Source organism: Podarcis melisellensis (assembly GCF_964234715.1).
Source record: "Podarcis melisellensis genome assembly, chromosome: 1".
Taxonomy (NCBI): domain Eukaryota; kingdom Metazoa; phylum Chordata; class Lepidosauria; order Squamata; family Lacertidae; genus Podarcis; species Podarcis melisellensis.
This window is the reverse complement of record NC_138528.1, coordinates 50,172,084-50,192,586: the sequence shown is the minus strand read 5'-3', so window position 1 is coordinate 50,192,586 and position 20,503 is coordinate 50,172,084. Positions and strand designations below refer to the sequence as shown.

General features: G+C 43.5%; 1 protein-coding gene across 9 annotated transcripts in view; it reads left to right on the top strand.

The window, feature by feature from the left end:
• DGKZ (diacylglycerol kinase zeta) overlaps window positions 1-20,503 on the top strand; it is a 133,313-nt gene that overhangs the window by 53,341 nt on the left and 59,469 nt on the right. The window contains exon 2 of one of the 9 annotated variants that reach the window (XM_081900984.1): window positions 5,993-6,092. The exons of 7 other annotated variants lie outside the window; for them this stretch is intronic. In XM_081900984.1, coding sequence (XP_081757110.1) covers window positions 6,007-6,092 — 86 coding nt within the window. In that variant the 5' untranslated portion in view covers window positions 5,993-6,006. Of the gene's footprint in view, window positions 1-5,992; window positions 6,093-17,021; window positions 17,171-20,503 lie in introns of those variants that run through there. One more of the 9 variants, XM_081900979.1, reaches the window with a different exon arrangement.

Genomic DNA, 20,503 nt, shown 5'->3' with positions numbered 1-20,503 from the left:
GCCACTAAAAGGTTTATTTTTAAATTTTTATTTCTCAACCTATGGTGCAGGTGTTAGTCATAGAATTATAGAATTGTATAGTTGGGAAGGGCCCTGAGGATCATCTGCTACAACCTCCTGCAATGCAGAAATATGCAGCTGCCCCATATGGGGATCAAGTCTGCAACTTTGGCCTTATCAGCACCATGCTCTAGCCCATGGGTAGGCAAACTAAGGCCCAGGGGCCGGATCCAGCCCAACCGCCTTCTAAATCTGGCCCGTGGACGGTCTGGGAATCAGCGTGTTTTTACATGAGTAGAATGTCTCTTTTTATTTACAATGCATATCTAGATTATTTGTGGGGCCTGCTTGGTGTTTTTACATGAGTAGAAGGCGTGCTTTCTTTAAAAATGCATCTCTGGGTTATTTGTGGGGCATAGGAATTTGTTCATTTCCGGCCTCCCCTCCCAAATATAGTCTGGCCCTCCACAAGGTCTGAGGGACAGTAGACTGGCCCCCTGCTGAAAGTTTGCTGATCCCTGTGTTTAGCCAACTAAGCTATCTGGATATAATTAGTAGATGTCACAGGTAATGTCTAATGTGTGTGTTTTGTGTGAACACCATCATATTTCTCATGGGTGGGATGGTTAACCATATTTTCAGTTAGATTACAGGGGCCTACCAGCTACTCGCAGGAAGTCTGCAAGCAGGACATGAGCACAACAGCACTCTCCCCTCTGGTAGTTTCCAGCCATTGGTATTCAGGATACTGCTCCTTCCGTGGAACATGTGCACATGGAGCAAATGCACAGCTATGCCAAGATCAGTTTCTGGAGGCAGCCTTACCCTGAGAGGGCTACTTTGAGATGCAGATTGAAAGAAGCTGCATGGGCCGAGCTCGCACACTACAGAGTGGTTTCACTGTAGAGAAGGGAAGTGGAAGACTTGAATAGATCCTGGCTGGGATAAGAGTAGCATCTAACAGTGGCTGTGCGGTTTGGCTCATGGTCACCAGTGAAACAGGGCCTAAACATTCACGTAGTTTGTCTCTCTAAAGCAACCTTCTTGCCTTAGGGAGTCCTTTTTTCCTATGAAGGATATGGGGGGGGGGCTGCTGTTGATGGTGGTCATAAAGGTAAAGGGACCCCTGACCATTAGGTCCAGTCGTGGCCGACTCTAGGGTTGCGGCGCTCATCTCGCTTTATTGGCCAAGGGAGCTAGCGAACAGCTTCCTGGTCATGTGGCCAGCATGACTAAGCCGCTTCTGGCGAACCAGAGCAGCGCACGGAAACGCTGTTTACCTTCCCACTTTGACGTGCTTTCAAACTGCTAGGTTGGCAAGAGCAGGGACCAAGCAATGGGAGCTCACCCCGTTGCGGGGATTCGAACCGCCGACCTTCTGATCGGCAAGTCTTAGGCTCTGTGGTTTAACCCACAGCGCCATCTGCGTCCCTCTGATGGTGGTCATAGCCAGAGCCAAAAGTGGGTGAAGTTTGTATCATTGCAGGATTGCATAGCAACTTGCTTCCTGCTGGCCACATGAAACTAGTCTGAGGACTGCCGGTTCTCCACCCTGCTCTAAAGAGAGACTTACTTAAATGAAACAAAGCACCTGATGTGTTTTGACCTCTCACCTGCTCTGGTAGCAGGCCCATAAATCACCTACAGTAATAATGTGGCCAGCTTGCTATGATTTGCACTCTTTAGTCTAGCTTGGATTCACACATGCTGGATCTTGGCAGGTGCCACTGCTTGCTAGTCTTCGTTGCTCAGTTTCAGGTATCCATTGTCTCCATCATGCCAGAAATTCTTGCGATTATTGAGGCCACTGCTCCTTTACCTTGCCTTACAGAAGCAGATGAAACCTGTCGAAAGCTATGAAGTTGATTGTAATTATAATTTCTGTGGCCATTCCCTTGTCTGCTTCCCCTTCCAGCTCTTTACTCTGCATTCTTCCTTTTAGAACAATGATGTGCAGAAAATTTTCCAGTACTAAATTTTTCCCATGGAAAATTTTCCATTTCACAATAAATGGATGACATTTGAAAATAGAACATTAAGCAAGCTTGGCAACTTCAGAGTGTTTACCTTCGTTTGCTAAATGCAAGTGAAGTCAACACGCTAATTTAGATCACTATCTAGGGCATCAGAATTCCCCCCAATGCAAATTACACAATGCAAATTATCCTAATTTGCTCTGGAAAATTTTCCAGGTGAAAATTTTCTGGAAAGCCCACATCACTTCTTTAGAATATTATTAATGCTGGGGTGCTTCTTCTTAAATTTTTTTTTTGCTTTGTTTTGTCTAATGTCACTGTTCCAACTCTGTTCCAATGTCATTCTTTACTTCACACAGGAAGTGACACCGGCACTGGCCATCAGGATTCTGGGCCCACAATCTGTCTGGCTTTGTCCTCCAGTAGGATTGTGGGGACGCGGGTGGCGCTGTGGGTAAAAGCCTCAGCGCCTAGGGCTTGCCGATCGAAAGGTCGGCGGTTCGAATCCCCGTGGCGGGGTGCGCTCCCGTTGCTCGGTCCCAGCGCCTGCCAACCTAGCAGTTCGAAAGCACCCTCGGGTGCAAGTAGATAAATAGGGACCGCTTTCTAGCGGGAAGGTAAACGGCGTTTCCGTGTGCAGCTCTGGCTTGCCAGAGCAGCGATGTCACGCTGGCCACGTGACCCGGAAGTGTCTTCGGACAGCGCTGGCCCCTGGCCTCTTGAGTGAGATGGGCGCACAACCCCAGAGTCTGGCAAGACTGGCCCGTATGGGCAGGGGTACCTTTACCTTTACCTTTACCTTTAGGATTGTGCAGTTATTTATAAGAATTGGTCCAGGCAGCTGGCTTTGAGGTGGCTTCTTACAGAGCTAAAATGCAGATGATAAGCAAGTCTAGGGTTGACTTTGAGGCCTGGAGGTCTCTGTATTTGGAGGTTCAGTCAGACAGGAACTAGAACATTCTCATCTTTCCCCCCTTGGGGTCCATTATTTATTGGGTAAGTTGGAACTAAGAGTGTTACTGTCTTTCTCTTGTTAATTTATTTTATCAGATTTCTCACTTTGCCCTTTGCTATAATGTTCCAGAGTGGGTTACAACAGTGAAATACAGTATACAATTATGAAACAGGTAGAACAGTGACAACCAGAAAACAAGAAAAGGATAAAACTATTAAAAACACTTCCATATATGAAACAACTTTAAAAAGTCACATATTTAAAAACACACACATTAAAATAGTTCAAATACAGATGTAGACTGGAATATAGTTGTTAGAGGCTAAGGGTGCTCCGGTCAACACAGGGAATAAGTGGATATTGGGCCTATGGTTTATGTTTTGAATGATCTGGGTGCTGGTCGATTACGTAAAGCCACAAAACCCAACCCCACAGAGTTTTTAAAGGGAAGAGCGCTTGCCCACAGGGAAACCAAGAGCTAAATTTTCAAAGGTCTCATTGTCAGGAGAAAAAGGAGCTCTTCTTTATCATCTTCTAGATCAAAATTACTCAGAGGGGCTGGTGCGTTGAAGGTTCTGCTCCCTCCTCCCCTTCTCAGGAACAGTGCTCTGTGCACCTTTCCTGAAGTTTTGAATGTCGTTTGCAGGCGGATAATTTAAATGAGACCTCTTTTTAAATCTATTTTTGCTTTCTAAAATAGCTAATTAGCTCCTGTTGCTGCACAGAAGGAATTGCCTTGATAATGTATCGGTATTAAACAAGTCTGCTTGTTGTCTTACCACCCTTGTCCACATATGGAACTTTGGGTATTTATTAATTAAAATCTCTCTCTCTCTTTAAAGTCCTGATTAAACAAAGCTTCAGGGTCAGTTTAGTGCAGTGTATGCCTGGAGCCTTTCTGCAACGTATTTAAATTACAAATCAATATCTGTGTCTAGCTGCCAAGGTGAGTCGCTGCCGATGAGCGCCAGGAGACAGGCTGGTGTAGTGATCAGGAGAGGGGAGGGTGATGCAGCTTTCCCTGTTAGATCTGCCACCTGACTCTCCTCACTGAGCTTTGCTCTGAAGTATCTGGGTCACACACACTAGGAGATGTTTGGAAAGTGTTGACAAAGCCACCGGATGATGATACTTGCCTCTGGCTAGTTAGGGACGTGACTCCACCTGGTGGCGATAAACACGTCTTGCATTTATTCTGCCTCGCTCACCATTGCCATGTGCCAGGATAACTAGTGGCGATACACCATGGGGCATCCAATTTGCTCAAGCACCGTATGTTAAACAGCTCTGTTGATGATTGAAGATTGGGAGCTGTAATCATCGGTTGTAGCGATAACTATGACAAAAACCCCTTCATATTTTGGGTTTTATATGGTGCGTGCACACTTTGTAGTGAGTGCTGTTACAGGAAAGGAATTCCCTTCTGCTTGTGAGAAGGGGCAGTGAATGATGCCTCTCTTAAGCTGGTACCTGCCACCCATTGTTTTCATCTTTCTAAAAAAAAGGCATCACCATCACTACCTACACCCTAGAACGCCCTGCTCATTAATATTAGGCAAGCACCTTTGATGTATTGTTTTTGGTGCCTGTTTTGGCAAGCCTACCAAGACATGAATTCTAACATGTAATTATTGTGTCTCTCTATATTTTTAAACTGCTGTGATTTTACATAAATTTGTCTTTTGAATTTTTTTAGGTCAGCTTGTTTTTAATACATACCTGATCTCATCAACATTTTAATTCTGTTTTTTTTTAGGTAAATAGATTACATGTTTTGATGGCTAAATGGTTTTTGATGGTCAAGCAGTATGTAAATCCTGCACAGTATGGGTAGATATTTAAATTTTTTAAAAAATCTGCTGCCTGCTTTTATCGGGGGCACCTTTTTAATCAATCAGATGATCTTAATGAATTTTAAGGCTCTTTGCCCCTAGTGATCCTTCTGACTGTGCAGGTGGGTGGAACTCAAGGAGGGCACAGAGCAGGACCAGTGAAGAGGATAGCCTGGGGAGGGGTGCGTGGCCTGGGAATGTCCCAAGGTCTGGATAGAGAGGTCTAGAAGGGACCACATTTGGCCCACCAGCCTAAGGTTCCCTTCCCCTGCAGTTGACCAATTGCTGAAAACTTCCATACAGAACGTGTATATTTATGGCCCTCAAACCTCATTGTGCAAATAATTAAGTTAGGTACAAGAATCAATTAATTTTCCAGTCTGGTATGTACTGAATTTTCCTTGGTGGATGTCGATCCCAGCCTTGTTCTGAATTAAGTAGCCTATGTTTTGGCAAGCGAGGATCACCACCATTAATGTCGGATAGTTTTGGATCATTAATAGGCCATTGCATCTCTACAGAGGTGCTGTGATTTGTGCAACTACAGTACATAGGAAAGCCAAATTTCATGCATTGCTGAAGACAGATGAAAGGAAGTCTTTCTTCACATGACACATAGTTCTTACGGCATTCAGCGCCATGAGATGTAGCAATGGCCACAAGCTTAGATGGCTTTAAAGGGGGGGGGTTAGATAAATTCATGGAGGGGATAAGGCTTTTTATGGCTACCAGCCACGATGGCTAAGTGCACCCCCTTAAAATTCAAGGGTCTCTGAGTATTAGTTGCTGGAGGACAATGGGAGAGGGCTGTCGACCTTGTAGGCTTCCCAGAGGCATCTAGTTGTTTAATGTGCCAAAGAGAATGCTGGACTAGATGTGCCTTTTGTCTGATCCAACAAGGCTCTTCTTATGCCTTTACATTCACACTTTGAATGTAGAGCCCAATGTGATTTTAGAGGCAGTGTTCTCTGGATAGGTGGTGGTCTCTGGGTCTGCTTAGGAGAAGAGTTGCCTTTTGTGACTTCAGAAAGGGCATTGCTGTTTGTTCTGAGTGCTGTTCTATACTCCATAGACATGTCATTGGCATTCAACTTTTTATCTATTCCGGGGAGAGGTGCAATACGTCTGCTGTAGTAAGTAGAAGCAGAACAAAGGGTAAGAAAGGAAAGCTTTTTCTCTTAGTCATGGGCATGGCTGGGTCTTGCTGACCACTGTCTTTGTATCCCCAGACTCCATCTGTCCCATGGTGATGTCCTGCCTTGCCACCAGGGCAGCCAACCTGGCTGATGGGGGAGTCCACAGGATAAAGCACAGGCCGGCAGTATATAAGTATGTGGTCTTTTTACTAGCTTGCCCAAGCTCTGTGGTGCTGAAAGGCTGCAGCTCTGTCTACGGCTGAGCAAAGGTTGCTTTTCCGCCTACATCTCACCATGCTAGAGCTAATGGGGGCCTCTGAAACAAAGGCTGCTTATTGGGTCTGCATGAGTCACTAACCTTTGTGCCAGGGAGCAGCATTCAGTGGAACCTCGTGTCTATGTGTACAGAGTGAAATTTATCTCTTTGAAATGACCTTACCGAGTGAGGCTTCCCCATAAATGACTGACACTGTTGAACCCAGAGAGGTCTGCTTGGAGTTGCTACTTAATTCTCAGCTACTTCGTTTTCCCCTTAGCAATACCAAGCATATTAGAATAATAGAATCATAGAATTGTAGCATTGGAGGTGATGCTGAGGGTCATCTTCTAGTCCAACCCCCTGAAATGCAGGAATCTCAGCTAAAACATCCATGACAGATGGCCATCCAACCTCTGCTTAAAAACCTCCAAGGAGGGAGAGTCCACCACCTTCCAAGGTTCCACGGTTGAACATCTCTTACTCTCAGAAAGTTCTTCCTGATGATTAGTCAGAATCTCCTTTCTTGTAACTTAAATCCATTGGTTTGGGTCCTACCCTCTGGAGCAGGAGAAAACAATCTTGCTCCATCTTCCATGTGACAACCCTTTAGATAGTTGAAGATGGCTATCATATCTCCTCTCAGTCTCCTCTTTTCTGGTCTATACATACCCAGCTCCTTCAACCATTTCTTATAAGGCTTGGTTTCCAGACTCTTTATCATCTTGGTCACCCTTCTCTGCACATGTTCCAGTTTGTCAATATCTTTCTTAAACTGTGGTGCCTAGAACTGGACATAGTACTCCACGTGGGGTCTGACCAAGGCACAATAGATAGGGACTATTACTTCCCTTGATCAGGACACTACCTTTCTGTTGATGCAGCCTAGAATAGCATTAGGTTGTGTGTGTGTTTTGCTGCTGCTCCTGTTGCATCACACTGTTGACTCATAGTAAGCTTGTGGTCTACTAAAGACCCATAGATCCTTTCCACATGTACTACTAGCAATCCAGGTGTCCCCCATCTTATATTTGTGCAGCTGATTCTTCCTGCCCGAGTATAGAACCCTACATTTGAAATTCATTCTGTTAGTTTGGGCCCAGTTCTCCAATCTGCTAAGGTCATCTTGAATCCCAATTCTGTCTTCTGTGGCATTAGCTACCCCTCACAGTCTGGTGCCATCTGCAAATTTGATGAGCCTCCCCACAATTCCTTCATCCAAGTAATTTATAAAGACGTTGAACAATGATGGGTCCACAGGCTGACTAGTCAGTAGTTACCTTGGCTGTCTCCCCCCACCCTTCTTGAAGATGGGGATAACATTTGCCTGCCTCTGGTCTGCAGGGACCTCAACTGTTCTCCAAGAATGTTTAGAGAGGCTCTGGGATTACACCAGCAAGCTTCTTTAGTGTCCTTGGGTTCAGCTCACCAGGCCCTGTATGATAATTAATGTTAATTGTGGACATTGTAAAACATGAACAACCATAATATAATGTCTTTGTCATTAGTGGCTACAATTAATATTGTTGCATGGACCAAGATCTATTCCCCCATCCAATAACAGTTGTTTTCAAACAATTATGAATCTTGATGGGTTGGGGGGGGCATGTATTTTAAATATTTTGCGGGGTGTGCATTTTATTGACTATTCTGCATCCCACTGAGAAGATTGTTAATCTTATACTTTACTAGACCTTGGGAAAGGAATATTGGATCTTCTTTGCAACTCCTTTCATAATTTTGTTTACTTCCATTATTATTGTACCTAGACAATATGAACATTGTAAAATTTCCTGCCAGCAGTGAAGAGCAGTGTGACTGTACTGATGTCCATCCCAAGGGGGCTGATCTGAATTCACAGTTTCATAATAGCCTTGCTTTTCTTGGTAGATGTTTAGTGGGTGAGGTCATATAAGTTTTCCATCTTCACAGAAGGTTATCAACAGAAATGAGTCTCTGGTTTTTTTCTTTATCCTCTCTTAGATGTGAAAGGCGGGAGTCTCAAGCTTCCTGTTCACTCTCTAATACTTTATGTCACTCCTCTGGGTGGATGAGGACAGTTGGAGTTGCCATTTTGTGTATGCTCTGAGAGAAACCAGATTTGTGAAAAGTTCACAGCTAACTTATCCCCAGGAATAATTGATATTTGTAAACATTTTTCCAACAAAACATGTATTATTTTAAGATAACCTGACACTGTTTGTAAACCACGTAATCCAAATAGCAATATTCTCAATGAGCCTAAGGAATCCATGAGTGAAATTGTGCAGAAAAAACAACGGACAAAAATGGCCACTCTGCTGGAAGATGAATGTTTTCCCTGTGCAAAATCCCTTCTCTTACTGTTGGCCAGAATAGGAATTGATATGATGCCATCAGAAAAGTGGTTTGACGCATGTCAAAATCCTGTGTTCTCTTTCACCAGCAAAAGTTAACCCAATATGAAACTCTCTAGCTAGCATGGTCAGTGGTCTGGGGTGACGGGGAGCTGTGATCCAACAACATCTGGAGGGCCACAGGTTTCCTATCCCTGCATTATAGAGTTGTCACACAGCCTAGCTACTTTGATCTCAAGAGCAGCTTGGGAGATGTGGTACTGAACTTTAAACACCAGGGGGAATATGTGATCCTCCTTCTAATGCAGACACATGTTAGAAATGGGCCCCTTTTCAAACACTAGCTTTTAAAGTGTACCCAGTGATAAGGCTTTTACAACATACTCTCCTGAGAAACACTGCCCCAGCCCAGCAGCCTGATGTTTGTGTGTGTGTGCACGCACACAGTAAATAGTTAACTTCATTAGGACTTGCTTTTCTTTGAATATTTGCAAGCAGGTATCTCTCTTCCCTGGTCTCCTTCCCTCCCCCCTCTCCCTCCCCCCCCCTTCTAATAGAAACAGAGCATTGTCATAATTGTCCACTTGGGAATGGAGCCCTGTAGAGACTTCCCTGGGAAGAGGGGAGGAGGCTGCTGTTTAGTGCCTTTGTAGAGCACAGAACCCTCCATAGCATTTACTCATTAGCTTCTACCCTGCTTTTTCTGACACTCAGCTTTGCGCTCAGGGGAAGTTCATTTAAAAAGGGAAGCCATTAATGAGAGCTTGCTAGCCTCCCTACTGAGAGCTCTCTCTCTCTCTCTCTTGCTGCATAGATATTGTTAACCCTGTAGCACCAGGACTTGCAGCAGCTGTTAGGTATTGCTAACAGACACTTCAAGGAACTGTACAAGGGAAGTCAGCATCTAATATTTCCTATAGGAGTATCCCAGAAGTATGTTGAGGAATTGGATTAACTCAGAGAACAAGCCCCCCTGGGAAAAAAAAATTCCCAATAAGATTTGATGCCCAAGAAGAAATGGTGTTGAAATTTCCCTAGCTAAATAGTAGATCATAAAATAATAGAACAGTAGAGTTTGAAGGAACCCCAAGGGTCATTGAGTCCAATAACCTGCAATGCAGGAATACCGACAATGGCACATAATGCAGTGGCTAAGCAGGCACAACCCTCTTAGTTGCCTAGATAGGAAACCATCGAGGAACCATGCATGAGAGCTCCTGCAACTCCCTGGAGCTCCTTTAGTACTAAAGGAGCTTGCAGATGTAATCTCAGAACCTCTGTCTATAATCTTGGGGAACAGTTAAAATAAAACCATTTTGCTTTCTGTAAATGAAGGGGCTATGTGTGTTTCAAAAGATCAAATCAACTTTAATACCAGCAAGATAGCGCTCCTCCAAAACTAGGGCTGTTGCCCCATTTTAAAAAGTTGATTAATTGTATGAGTTTAAGATTCGTTAATTAAATGTGCATATGGATAAAAACAATAGATCTGAATTCTGAAGCAAGAAGCATACTGCCTTTGTTTTTAGGTGTCTTAGCCTGGCATCTTAGCAGGCATCATCTTAGAAGAAGCATTCTCTCCTAAGGAAGAGAAAATGAGAGATGCCTCTTTTAAGGTGGTGCTTGCCATTCAACATTCCCTAAATACTAGTACAGTTGTACCTTGGAAGTCGAACGGTATCCGTTCCGGAAGTCCGTTCGACTTCCAAAACGTTCGAAAACCAAAGTGCGGCTTCTGATTGACTGCATGAAGCTCCTGCAGCCATTCGGAAGCCCCATCAGACATTCGGCTTCCAAAAATAGTTTGCCAACTGGAACACTCACTTCCGAGTTTGTGGCGTTCGGGAGCCAAAACGTTCGGGAACTGAGCTGTTTGACTTCCAAGGTATGACCGTATTGTTGTAAATACTTGTGAAAAAAACCTTGCTATCCAGTTAATTTGGGGGGAGCTCTGGGATGAATAAAAGTTTTGAAATTGATCAGTCTATTAAATTCTGCAGTGCAATCTAAAACAACATTTAATCTGTACCTAAGTACTTGAAATTCAAGGGGACTTTGCAGTAAGAAAGTGTTCTCACTTTACTAGAGCTCTTCATGCCCGTAAATGGACACTTAAACACTTGATCGCCTATGCAAGTTTATTTGGAAGCAAGTTATCATTAATTTTAGTAGACTTTACTTCCAATTACAGTTGTACCTTAGTTGTTGAACGTCTTGCGACTCAAACGTTTTGGCTCCTGAACTCCGCAAACCCAGAAATAAGTGTCCCGGTTTGTGAACTTTTTTGGGAAGCCGAACGTCCAGTGCCGCTTCCGAGGCTTCCGATTGATTGCAGAAAGCTCCTGCAGCCAATCGGAAGTTGCGCCTTGGTTGTCAAATGTTTTCGGAAGTCAAATGGACTTCCAAAATGGATTCCGTTTGACAACCAAGATACGACTGTATATGTGCTTAGGATTGAAGCCTATTTATTCCTCTAAGCATGCTTGGCACCACATTGAGCTCAGTAGGGCTTTCAAGGAAATGTGAAAATAATTGCAACCATCCATTTTTTGAGGGGTGGGGTGCGCCTGGAGGAATCACTCGGGGGGGGGGGAATCCTCCTTGGAGTAGATGGCATACTGTTTAGTTTAATTTTCATGCTTAGATGTATCTTCACAATGCCCAGACTCAGTGGGGCAAGTACAGTATGTAGTGTCTCCAGTCTCAGTATGTGAAGCCTGGTAAGAATGAAACTCATTATCTACTTGCCTCATAAAAGAAACTCATCAAATGTTTTTATTCATAGAAAGTAAACTCTTACAAATTTAAGGGAGAGGTATCAAAAGAGGATATACTACTGCTACACAATATATCAATTTGTTTATATCCTGTTTGCTGCTAAACAACATAGAAGAAACCTCTCCATCTACTACATGAGAGTACTGACATAAGCACCTTTCTGTAACAGTCTAAATATATTAAATCTTCTATGAACTTCTTTCATACTTGCAGGCTGTCACCTTATGGGTGCAAGTTTTCAACTAAATAAATCACCACCTCAGACTCTTATACTTTGAGACCCTTTGTTACATTACACTGAGTGTGCTGTTGCCATTTCCATTTTCCACTTTGAATACAGGAGGTCATAGTGAATACAGGAGGCACTAGTGTGTAGTTACTTCCCATTACATTTTTGTATAGCTGTATGGTGTAGCTTAACTGTACTTGTATCAGGTCCCCATAAATGACTCTTGCATTTCTGAGAACAGGACCTCAGTCCTGCTGCATGGAAGGGCAGTCCGTGATTTGCAATGGATCGCTTGTCAAAACACTGATGGGGAACCTCAGACCTGGAGGCCAAATGTGGCCCTCTCTAGTTCTTGGGACTGAAATAACCCTCTCTCTTTTTTCAGAAACATGTATCATTTCAGATTTAATCTATGAATTTGGCAATTCACACTGATGTTTATCTGTGATAGGTTTTTGTATTTTTATCTCCTCATGTGATGCTTATTCTGTGCTCTTCTCCTTTATTGAAGCTATTGTCCCTCGCCCTGAGATTTTTAGATTTAGGGTGGGGTGTAAATATTTTAAGTAAATACATAAAACAATAAATTAATTCCGTAAATCTCGTAATTCATCAGGCATGATTTATTTTAATTGAGTAACACCCCCAGTTTTCCCGGAGGACTGGTTTCAAACTTCCTTGCTTAAGTGACTGAACAAAAGCTCTGTGAAGATTTTTTAACATGTATTGTACTTTTGCCACAAACTTTGTTCACCGAAAATTGTCACCTACTTACTGTCTTTGGTAGTTCTTGCCATGTTGATTCTTTTTCTCAAGCAATAAGGTCCTAAACCTCAGTGGTCCAACTCATGAGTTAATTTTGCAAATATACGTAAATTCCCTTCTGCGCTTGAGTTTTTGGGGCATACAAATCACATTATTGCAAGAATGAAGCATTAGAACAGGCATAGGCAAACTCGGCCCTCCAGATGTTTTGGGACTACAGCTCCCATCATCCCTGACCACTGGTCCTGTTAGCTAGGTATGATGGGAGTTGTAGTCTCAAAAAACGTCTGGAGGGCCAAGTTTGCCTGGGCCTGCATTAGAGGCATCTTTTGTGAGTTAAAACTTTTATCCTACCACTTTAGCAGCTGGGATTTTAAGAGAGATGCCCGCAATTGCCAAATATTGTATTAAAGCCATGAGCATCATTACCTATGTTGAATATCCTCTTGAATCATGGAATTGTAGAGTTGGAAGGGATCCCCAAGGATCATCTAGTCTAACCCCCTGAAATACAGGAGTGCAGAATTGTCATAATAGCAACATCTCATATTTCTTCCCTGAAGCTCAGGGAGTTGTCCCATTTTTTTCCACTGAGAGGTGGCAGTTTTCTCAAGGCCAGCCCATGATCTTCATGGTTGAATGTGGATGTGAACTGCTCCTTAACTTCATCCAAAAGCCATTCTTAATATAGTTTTGGCCTGGAGCATCTAAAAAAAAGGGGGGGTGTAATTCAGCTGCCCAGAGCATCTGCTATGATATTATCTGACCTCGGTTCTCTTCATGCTAGAATTTGAAAGGCAAGTGAGAGAAATTACGCTTTCTCTAGAGTATTGAGATTGTTACATTTGTCCCCATTTTGCTGAAGAAAACGGAGTAATCACTTTCTTCAAGCCAGTATTTTCTTTGGTGACTGGAGGGATTGTTTTCTGCCACATCAACCTCCTTGTAGGCTAAGATCTTACTCAGAGGCAGACCCCCTTTAGGTAGCTACCCCCACCCCTTTGAGGTGATGTAAGTGGCAACAAGGGACAGGGCCTTCTTGCTTGTAGCACCTTGCTTGCAGACCCTTTCTCCCAAGGGTGTCTCACCTGGCAAATGTCTGTTAGGTGCCTGGCAAAGGCAGTTTTATTTTCCCAGGCTCCGGTTGATCTGAGGTGTATTTTCATTTCTGCTGTGGTTGTTTTTAGAGCTGCCCTTTACTTTGTCAGCTACTGCATATTGGTTATTTTACTGTGCTTTTTGACCTATTGTCACAGTAAACTGCCCTGTGATCCTCAGAGGAAGGGCAACATGTAAAATAATAATAATACTGTAAATTGCCCTGGAAATGTTGAAAGGTGGACTAAGCATTTATTTAATATTTAAATAATATTTTAACAAGTGCGCTTTCCCCTGCTTCTTATCTTGGGCTGTCACAGGGCTTCCTTTTCTTTAAGCTGGCATAAGAATGGGCCTGGAGCTGTATCAGCCATGGAGAAAAAGAACTCCTTGGGTGTACAAGGATTGTGCTTGATGCTTTGGAAAAGTCATTTGGCGTTTCACACTTTCACAGATTAATGCATAAGTATGTAACGATCACGGCTATGGAGACTTCGGTCCCTCCTTTTACTTCGGTTTATGACATCCTGTGTTAGGTTTTCTAGTTATACATCAGCAGAGCAGCAGTAAGGCAGCTTCCCCCTCCTGTATCTGATACAGCAGTGTGGTGAGAAGAGCTAGCAATCAGTCCAGAAAGCGATGGGCTAACATATGCTGCTTATGTGACATATGACATGCTTCTTGCACTAAAACTCCATTGTGACCTTCGCCCCGCCCCCTTAAGATGGTGTTGTATAGTCTCTTCTTTTTCTTAAACATCAGTGTACAGTGGTACCTCGGGTTGAGAACTTAATTCGTTCTGGATGTCCGTTCTTAACCTGAAACAGTTCTTAACCTGGAGTACTACTTTAGCTAATGGGGTCTCCCACTGCCGCCGCCGCGCTGCCACGCAATTTCTGTTCCCATCCTGAATCAAAGTTCTTAACCTGAGATATTATTTCTGGGTTAGCAGAGTCTGTAACCTGAAGCGTCTGTACCCAAGGTACCACTGTATTTTAAATTACTAAGTGCTGCCTGTGTGCAAAGCATTTTGGAATGAATGGTTTCACTGTCTGTAGGGCAGTTTCTGGATTTAACACTCCAACTGTCATTATTTCCCAGCTGAGTTATTCTGCATACAGTGGTACCTCAGGTTAAGTACTTAATTTGTTCCGGAGGTCCGTACTTAACCTGAAACTGTTCTTAACCTGAAGCACCGCTTTAGCTAATGGAGCCTCCTGCTGCCGCCGCGTCGCCGGAGCACGATTTCTGTTCTCATCCTGAAGCAAAGTTCTTAACCTGAAGCACTATTTCTGGGTTAGCGGAGTCTGTAACCTGAAGCGTATGTAACCTGAAGCATATGTAACCCGAGGTACCACTGTACTATGGGGGGAAATTTCATGAATATCTCGTAATTAAAGAGCCTCAAAAGTTTGCACAGGTAAAGGTAAAGGGACCCCTGACCATTAGGTCCAGTCGCAGATGACTCTGGGGTTGCACGCTCATCTTGCTCTATAGGCCGAGGGAGCCAGCATTTGTCCGCAGACAGCTTCCGGGTCATGTGGCCAGCAGGACTAAGCCGCTTCTGGTAAACCAGAGCAGCGCACGGAAACGCCGTTTAGCTTTCCGCCGGAGCGGTATCTATTTATCTACTTGCACTTTGACGTGCTTTCAAACTGCTAGGTGGGCAGGAGCTGGGACCGAGCAACGGGAGCTCACCCCGTTGTGGGGATTCGAACCGCCGACCTTCTGATCGGCAAGCCCTAGGCTCTGTGGTTTAACCCACAGTGCCACCCACATCCCTTTGCACAGGTACCACCCGCTCTTTCTTACCCCACAAATATCTCAATGGGGATGGAGCATGTTCAGTAGCCACATAATGTTCAGTATCACTTGGAAAAGAAAAATAGGAATTGGGGGAGAGGGGTGGGGAGGTTTCCTGCTCTGAGGAATGCCTTTCTGGAACCCTGAAAAGGATTATGCATGTTAGATGGGACGCTACTGTTGTGGAAATAGGGAGGGGTACAATTTACCTTCCTCAGTATACTGCAACATTTTGCAGCAGTTGACATTTCTATTTTGTTTTTGTTACGGGAAATGCTGGTATAAAATAGCATAGCCAGCACACTTCCAGCATGACCCAATAGCTCCCCCCCACCCACCCACAGTTACTCACTCTTACAAGGACTGAAAATAGCTGTCAGTTGAGTATCTTAATATTTGCATGTTACAATATGAATGATTTTAAAAATTAGAGTGCTCAGCATTGTGGTTAACCATATTTGGTTAGTCTGCCCTTTTAGGCTGCTTTCCAAATTACATATTATTCCTCTGTTACACAGTGGAGAAGAAAGCATTATCTTCATTAAATATTAAAATATATTCCTGTATGATGATCACATAATATGTATTTTATTTAGTTAAGAGGAAGATTGTAGTGAACTTTGATAGATCTACTTTTTGTTGGGAGGGGGGCAAAAGGAAAACTAAAGCGTGTTGAAAGCTGTTTTCATCTACATGTTTTAAAAATGTGTCCCGCGTATTCACAAATTAATTGCAGCAAAAGTAAACTATCTTATTGATTTAATGCCTGCATGTATGCTGCACATCTTCCACTTTCACAAAGTAAAGGTGTGACTTGTAAGATTCTTCTCATAATTCCATTGTCCAAGTTTGAGGCAGCACTGTATAGCACAAACATTGTGCAAAATGAGACCTGGAAAATGTGCATATTTGTGCTGAGGAAGCAGAAATGCAAATCTACCTCTGTAAAAATTATCAGCTTCCCTTCCATCTGCAGTGCCATCTGTATGTACATTCCACGTGAGAAGATATCAGGGGCTCAACTTAAATGAGTTGTATCAAGTGCAATAGCTGTTCCCAGCTTGCACGGGAAATCACTCAGGGAAATAATTTTTGTTGTCATCATGATGGAATAGAATATCATTCAATGGCACTTTGCTTTGACTACCGTGGGTGGGACTGTTTGTCACTCTTCACTCAGGTAACTGAAGCAGCAACAGTGGCACAGTGCCCTGATTAGAACCAAGTAATAAAACTAAGGTGTTTTCCTAATGGTCCAATATGGTTGTCTGCACTATTTGATAGATATGTCACTGATAAGCAAAGCTTATGGCTGAGTGCAAGGTCTCTTTAAGCAGAGAAACGACTGGATGGGAAGGAAATGAGGCAATGAAGAAAGTGACCTTTTGCAGTTGCAAAAGTGGGTCAGTGCAATGCTACTGAAGCAGAAGTGGGTCAGTGCAGGTGTCTTCCCAAGAGAGCAGGATTCTCTTGAGTCCCCTTTAAGGGATGTGTATGCAACGCTTTTAAAAAGTTTGGCCAATAAAATACTTCAGAATCAAAAGTGTGTGTGTGAAGTTAGAATTGTTTGCATGCTCTCTTGCCATCCACCCCTGACACTGTGTGTGTGTGTGAAGATAGAATTAATAAAATAAAAAGTTGCTGGTTGGCCCCTGAGTAATGTAGCTCTATTGTGTGTTTCTTGTTCTGCAAGGACTGTCTGAACACTGAACTTAGCTGGGGTCAGTAAGTGTGTTTGTGTTTGTGTCTCACTCACTCACTCATTTCATTCCCCGCCCCCTTAGAGGTAGCCGCCCCCATAGCAGCCGTAGGAGGAAGTGCCTGTTGGTTATTTTAAAAAGGGCTGTCATGATTTGCAGCATGGGGAGGAGGCAGTGGGATAAACAGAGACCTCTCTCTCCAAACTAGGACTGAATCTCTTCAGGGCTGGCAGCCTCTCTTCCTCCTGCAGCTGCTACCCAGGCTCCTCTTCACCTGCAAGAATTCTCGCTTCAGCTTCGGATCAGGTCACAAAGGCTCTGCCCGTCCCCTCCTCTCCCCCCCCCACCCCGTGTTTAACCGTTCTTTGCTTAGGGTTTGCCATTCAGGGTGAGGAAGTTAGGCGCTTTCGAGAGCGGGAAGGGAAATGCTGGATCTCTGTGTGAAATAGCCTCACCCTGTGACTCTAGAGACATGGCAGGAGAGCAGGATGAGATCCTTTGCTGGGTGGGTTAAACATTGTTGGAAGCTGCTCAACAGTAGTTTCAGAAGCTTCTGGAGGGAGTGTTATTGTGGGCCAGTTCTGTGTCATTTGTAACCATAGGTTTGAGGGGACTTGCAGTTAGGGGCCCCTTTGTTTCCAGCTGGGGGGAGAGTTTTCCATCTTCTCTCTGCTTTGTTATGAACCTGGCCTTGAAAGAGAGTGAGTTTCCTTAGACTGGAGGTGCAAAGTGACTTCATTTTTATTTTATTGCAACAAACCTGAGGCCAGTTTACTAGTTGTGTTTGGAGGTTGTGTAGCCTTCAAAGGTTGCCTTTAATATGTTGGAATGTGCTGAGCTTGGTTTCACGAGGCGGGGGAATAGAAGTTAGCACAGGGAAGTGTGCTTTTTCATTTACCCCTTGGGTTTTTATTTTCACATGTGAGGTGTTTGTATGCACTTGCATCCATGTTGGAGAACCTGAGTTATCTGGTTAGGAGAAAACAATTAAGCTGACATTGTGCTTGTCCCTTAGCAATTTTTAGTGCTCCTGGTGGGGGTTGATTCATACAGACATCTCACTGCAAAGAAACGAGGACCGAATGTTAAGTCACCCATAAGAACTTCACCATCTTAAAAAAAGATGGTCTTGTGAACCAGATGGTAGTGTGACTGGCAAGTGGATGAGATGGTGAGGACAGCTGCAGCAGTAATAGGACAGGCTTGTCTGCTTAATGCAGCCTCACTGGATATTAGTCTGCTGAATAAGGCAGGTTGGCAAGAGGGTGTCCGAGGTCCTGTGTGGTTTATTGAGCAGGGTCCCCAGCAGTTTTTTCAGAGTTTGCATCTGGGTCTCTGTCCCCAATCATAGGGGAGACAGTGGTGGCCTTTTCTTTTTATCAGTAGATCACAGACCTGGGACTGTAGCAGGGCCTTGTTTTTTCCCCTGTTCAGATTCTATGCTGGAAAAAAATATGAAAGAAACTCCTTAAAAAATTCCTCCCCATCTTCTGTTCTGTCAAGGGATTTGTGAACTAACAGCTGCTTTCCTTACACAGACCAGTTGTAAAGAGCAAGTCCCTCTGGCGAAGCTCGTCTAAATTTACTTGTGTGAGACAAGGGTTCTGTATTCCCAAAGTGGAGCTCCCACAGGTTAACTTCCTTGTAGCCAAACTATTTATTACTGTACCCATAGTTTCCAAGGCTGCCTTCTGCCTTTTAACATTATGCCTGAAATTTTCCAGACTGGGCTTAGGTATCTTAAGAATGCTTTCGTCTTCTCAAGGTACCGTGTGCTATGGCAAAATGTGAAGATGTTATACAAGATGTAGTTCCACACTATACCCTGTTTAAAGCATGTCATCTGGCAATCTATATGTAGAGTGGCAAATGGTTATTGTCATGCAGTTCTCTCCACTGCTTGGATGAAGTGACTTTCCTCCATGCCACAGCAAACCTGAAGGTTTAGAATAGTGGCGAAAATGGTCTGTTCTGGATGTTGAGCTGTCGCTTTCTAAATGGTGGAAGCCAACATGTGGAGTGACTTAAAATGGCCCCTATATGGCAACCATAAACATGTACATATGCCGTAGGAAAGGACTAGACCAACAGAGGGTACCTGCTGACCAAACAAAGAGCAAGGTGTTTATGAACCCCAACTGCTGACATTTTTACTAGGTAAACTAATAATCACCTTCCTAGTCGACAGGTGATTGGGTTTTCACAGCACTTGACCTAGCCTAAGAACCTAGAATAGCTAATATCTGTATTCTCAGTTGCTACATTATTTTCCTACACGATGCAGGAGTTTTGCCGTCATAACCACTTGCTGCAAGGTTGGTCAGGCTCCATAATAACGTTTTGTTCCAACCAGCAGTCAAGGCTTCACAGTTGAGGAGCAGATGTGCCCAGGCAGTCATACATGTATAAATTTACTTATTGCATATTTGAAAGAGATGGTAATATTAAAGCATGGAACAGCTCTATTTTTACATAATGTGAAAATACGTCAGCCCAAAGGGAGAGGTCTCTTTCCTCTTGGGCAGGCTGGATTTCTTTTATGACTGTAATGCTTGACATTTCTGTGATGACCTTTTGGTTTTGAACCAAAAAAACAACAACATGTCTGAATGTCAAGGTGGGAGGGGGCACTATAAAAGATGTTACCATAGTTCCAGTTTAAAGTTTAGTAGGCTAATACTTTTGGCAAGGAAAATGTCAGAATAATGTACGTTGAGGATGTACATCAAACACAAGTGGGCAGTTAAGGGTTCCTTTATTATTATTCCTGAGGGTGTTCCCTTACAGTTTTGGATTCTTACGTTTTCTGTCATTCAGATATATCTCAAATGGATCCCCCGCAAGTTAAATTTTGTCTTTTGAGGGTTATGCCCTTTTAAAAAAATACCATCCCTTTGCCATCCCTTTAGAACCTTGGGAATAGTGGGGTCTCTCTGTTCAGTTCTTGTGAGTTGAGGTACATGAATATTAAATAGTGCTGAGAAACTACATTTTTCACTTCAGATTTTGGGGTGAAAAGCTGGATGGGGATTGTTCTTTCTTTGTGCTGTTTTACTGCTATTCACAGCCCTCATCAGCTGCTATTTAGGTATATTTTTAAGTAAATAAAATAAATAACTTATAATCTAGCCAAAACTAATTGACTAAATGATGACTTAACTTGTGTTTGTGAAGCAGACCATCTTTAAATGGTGCTGAAGAAGCAGACAATTGGGGCTGCAATGCAATCAAGCTACAAAATATATGGAGAGGCGAGTGTTGAAGGGAGATCATGTATCTGCTTATAGCGCACCCAATGTTGTGGCTAGTTGGTTTGGGAAGTGGGTGGCCGCGTGTGTTCGTATGGAGGATTGAAGATTTCTAGCACCTTTTGCACTCCTCCCCCCCCAAAAAAAACCCCCCAAGGCAAATGGGGATTGCACTGTTTCAGTGGGAGAATTTATTTACAAAACACACACATGCACACTTTCCATCATTTCAGCTCAGTATGCGTCACTTCAGCCATATCAGAAGTTTTTAATGAGAGTAACGAGGAAGGACTGTAGCAGAGTGGTAACATAAGAACAGGCCATTGGGCCATTGGGCCATCTAGTCCAGCGTCCTGTTCAATACTAGCCAACCAGATGCCTTTGGGAAGCC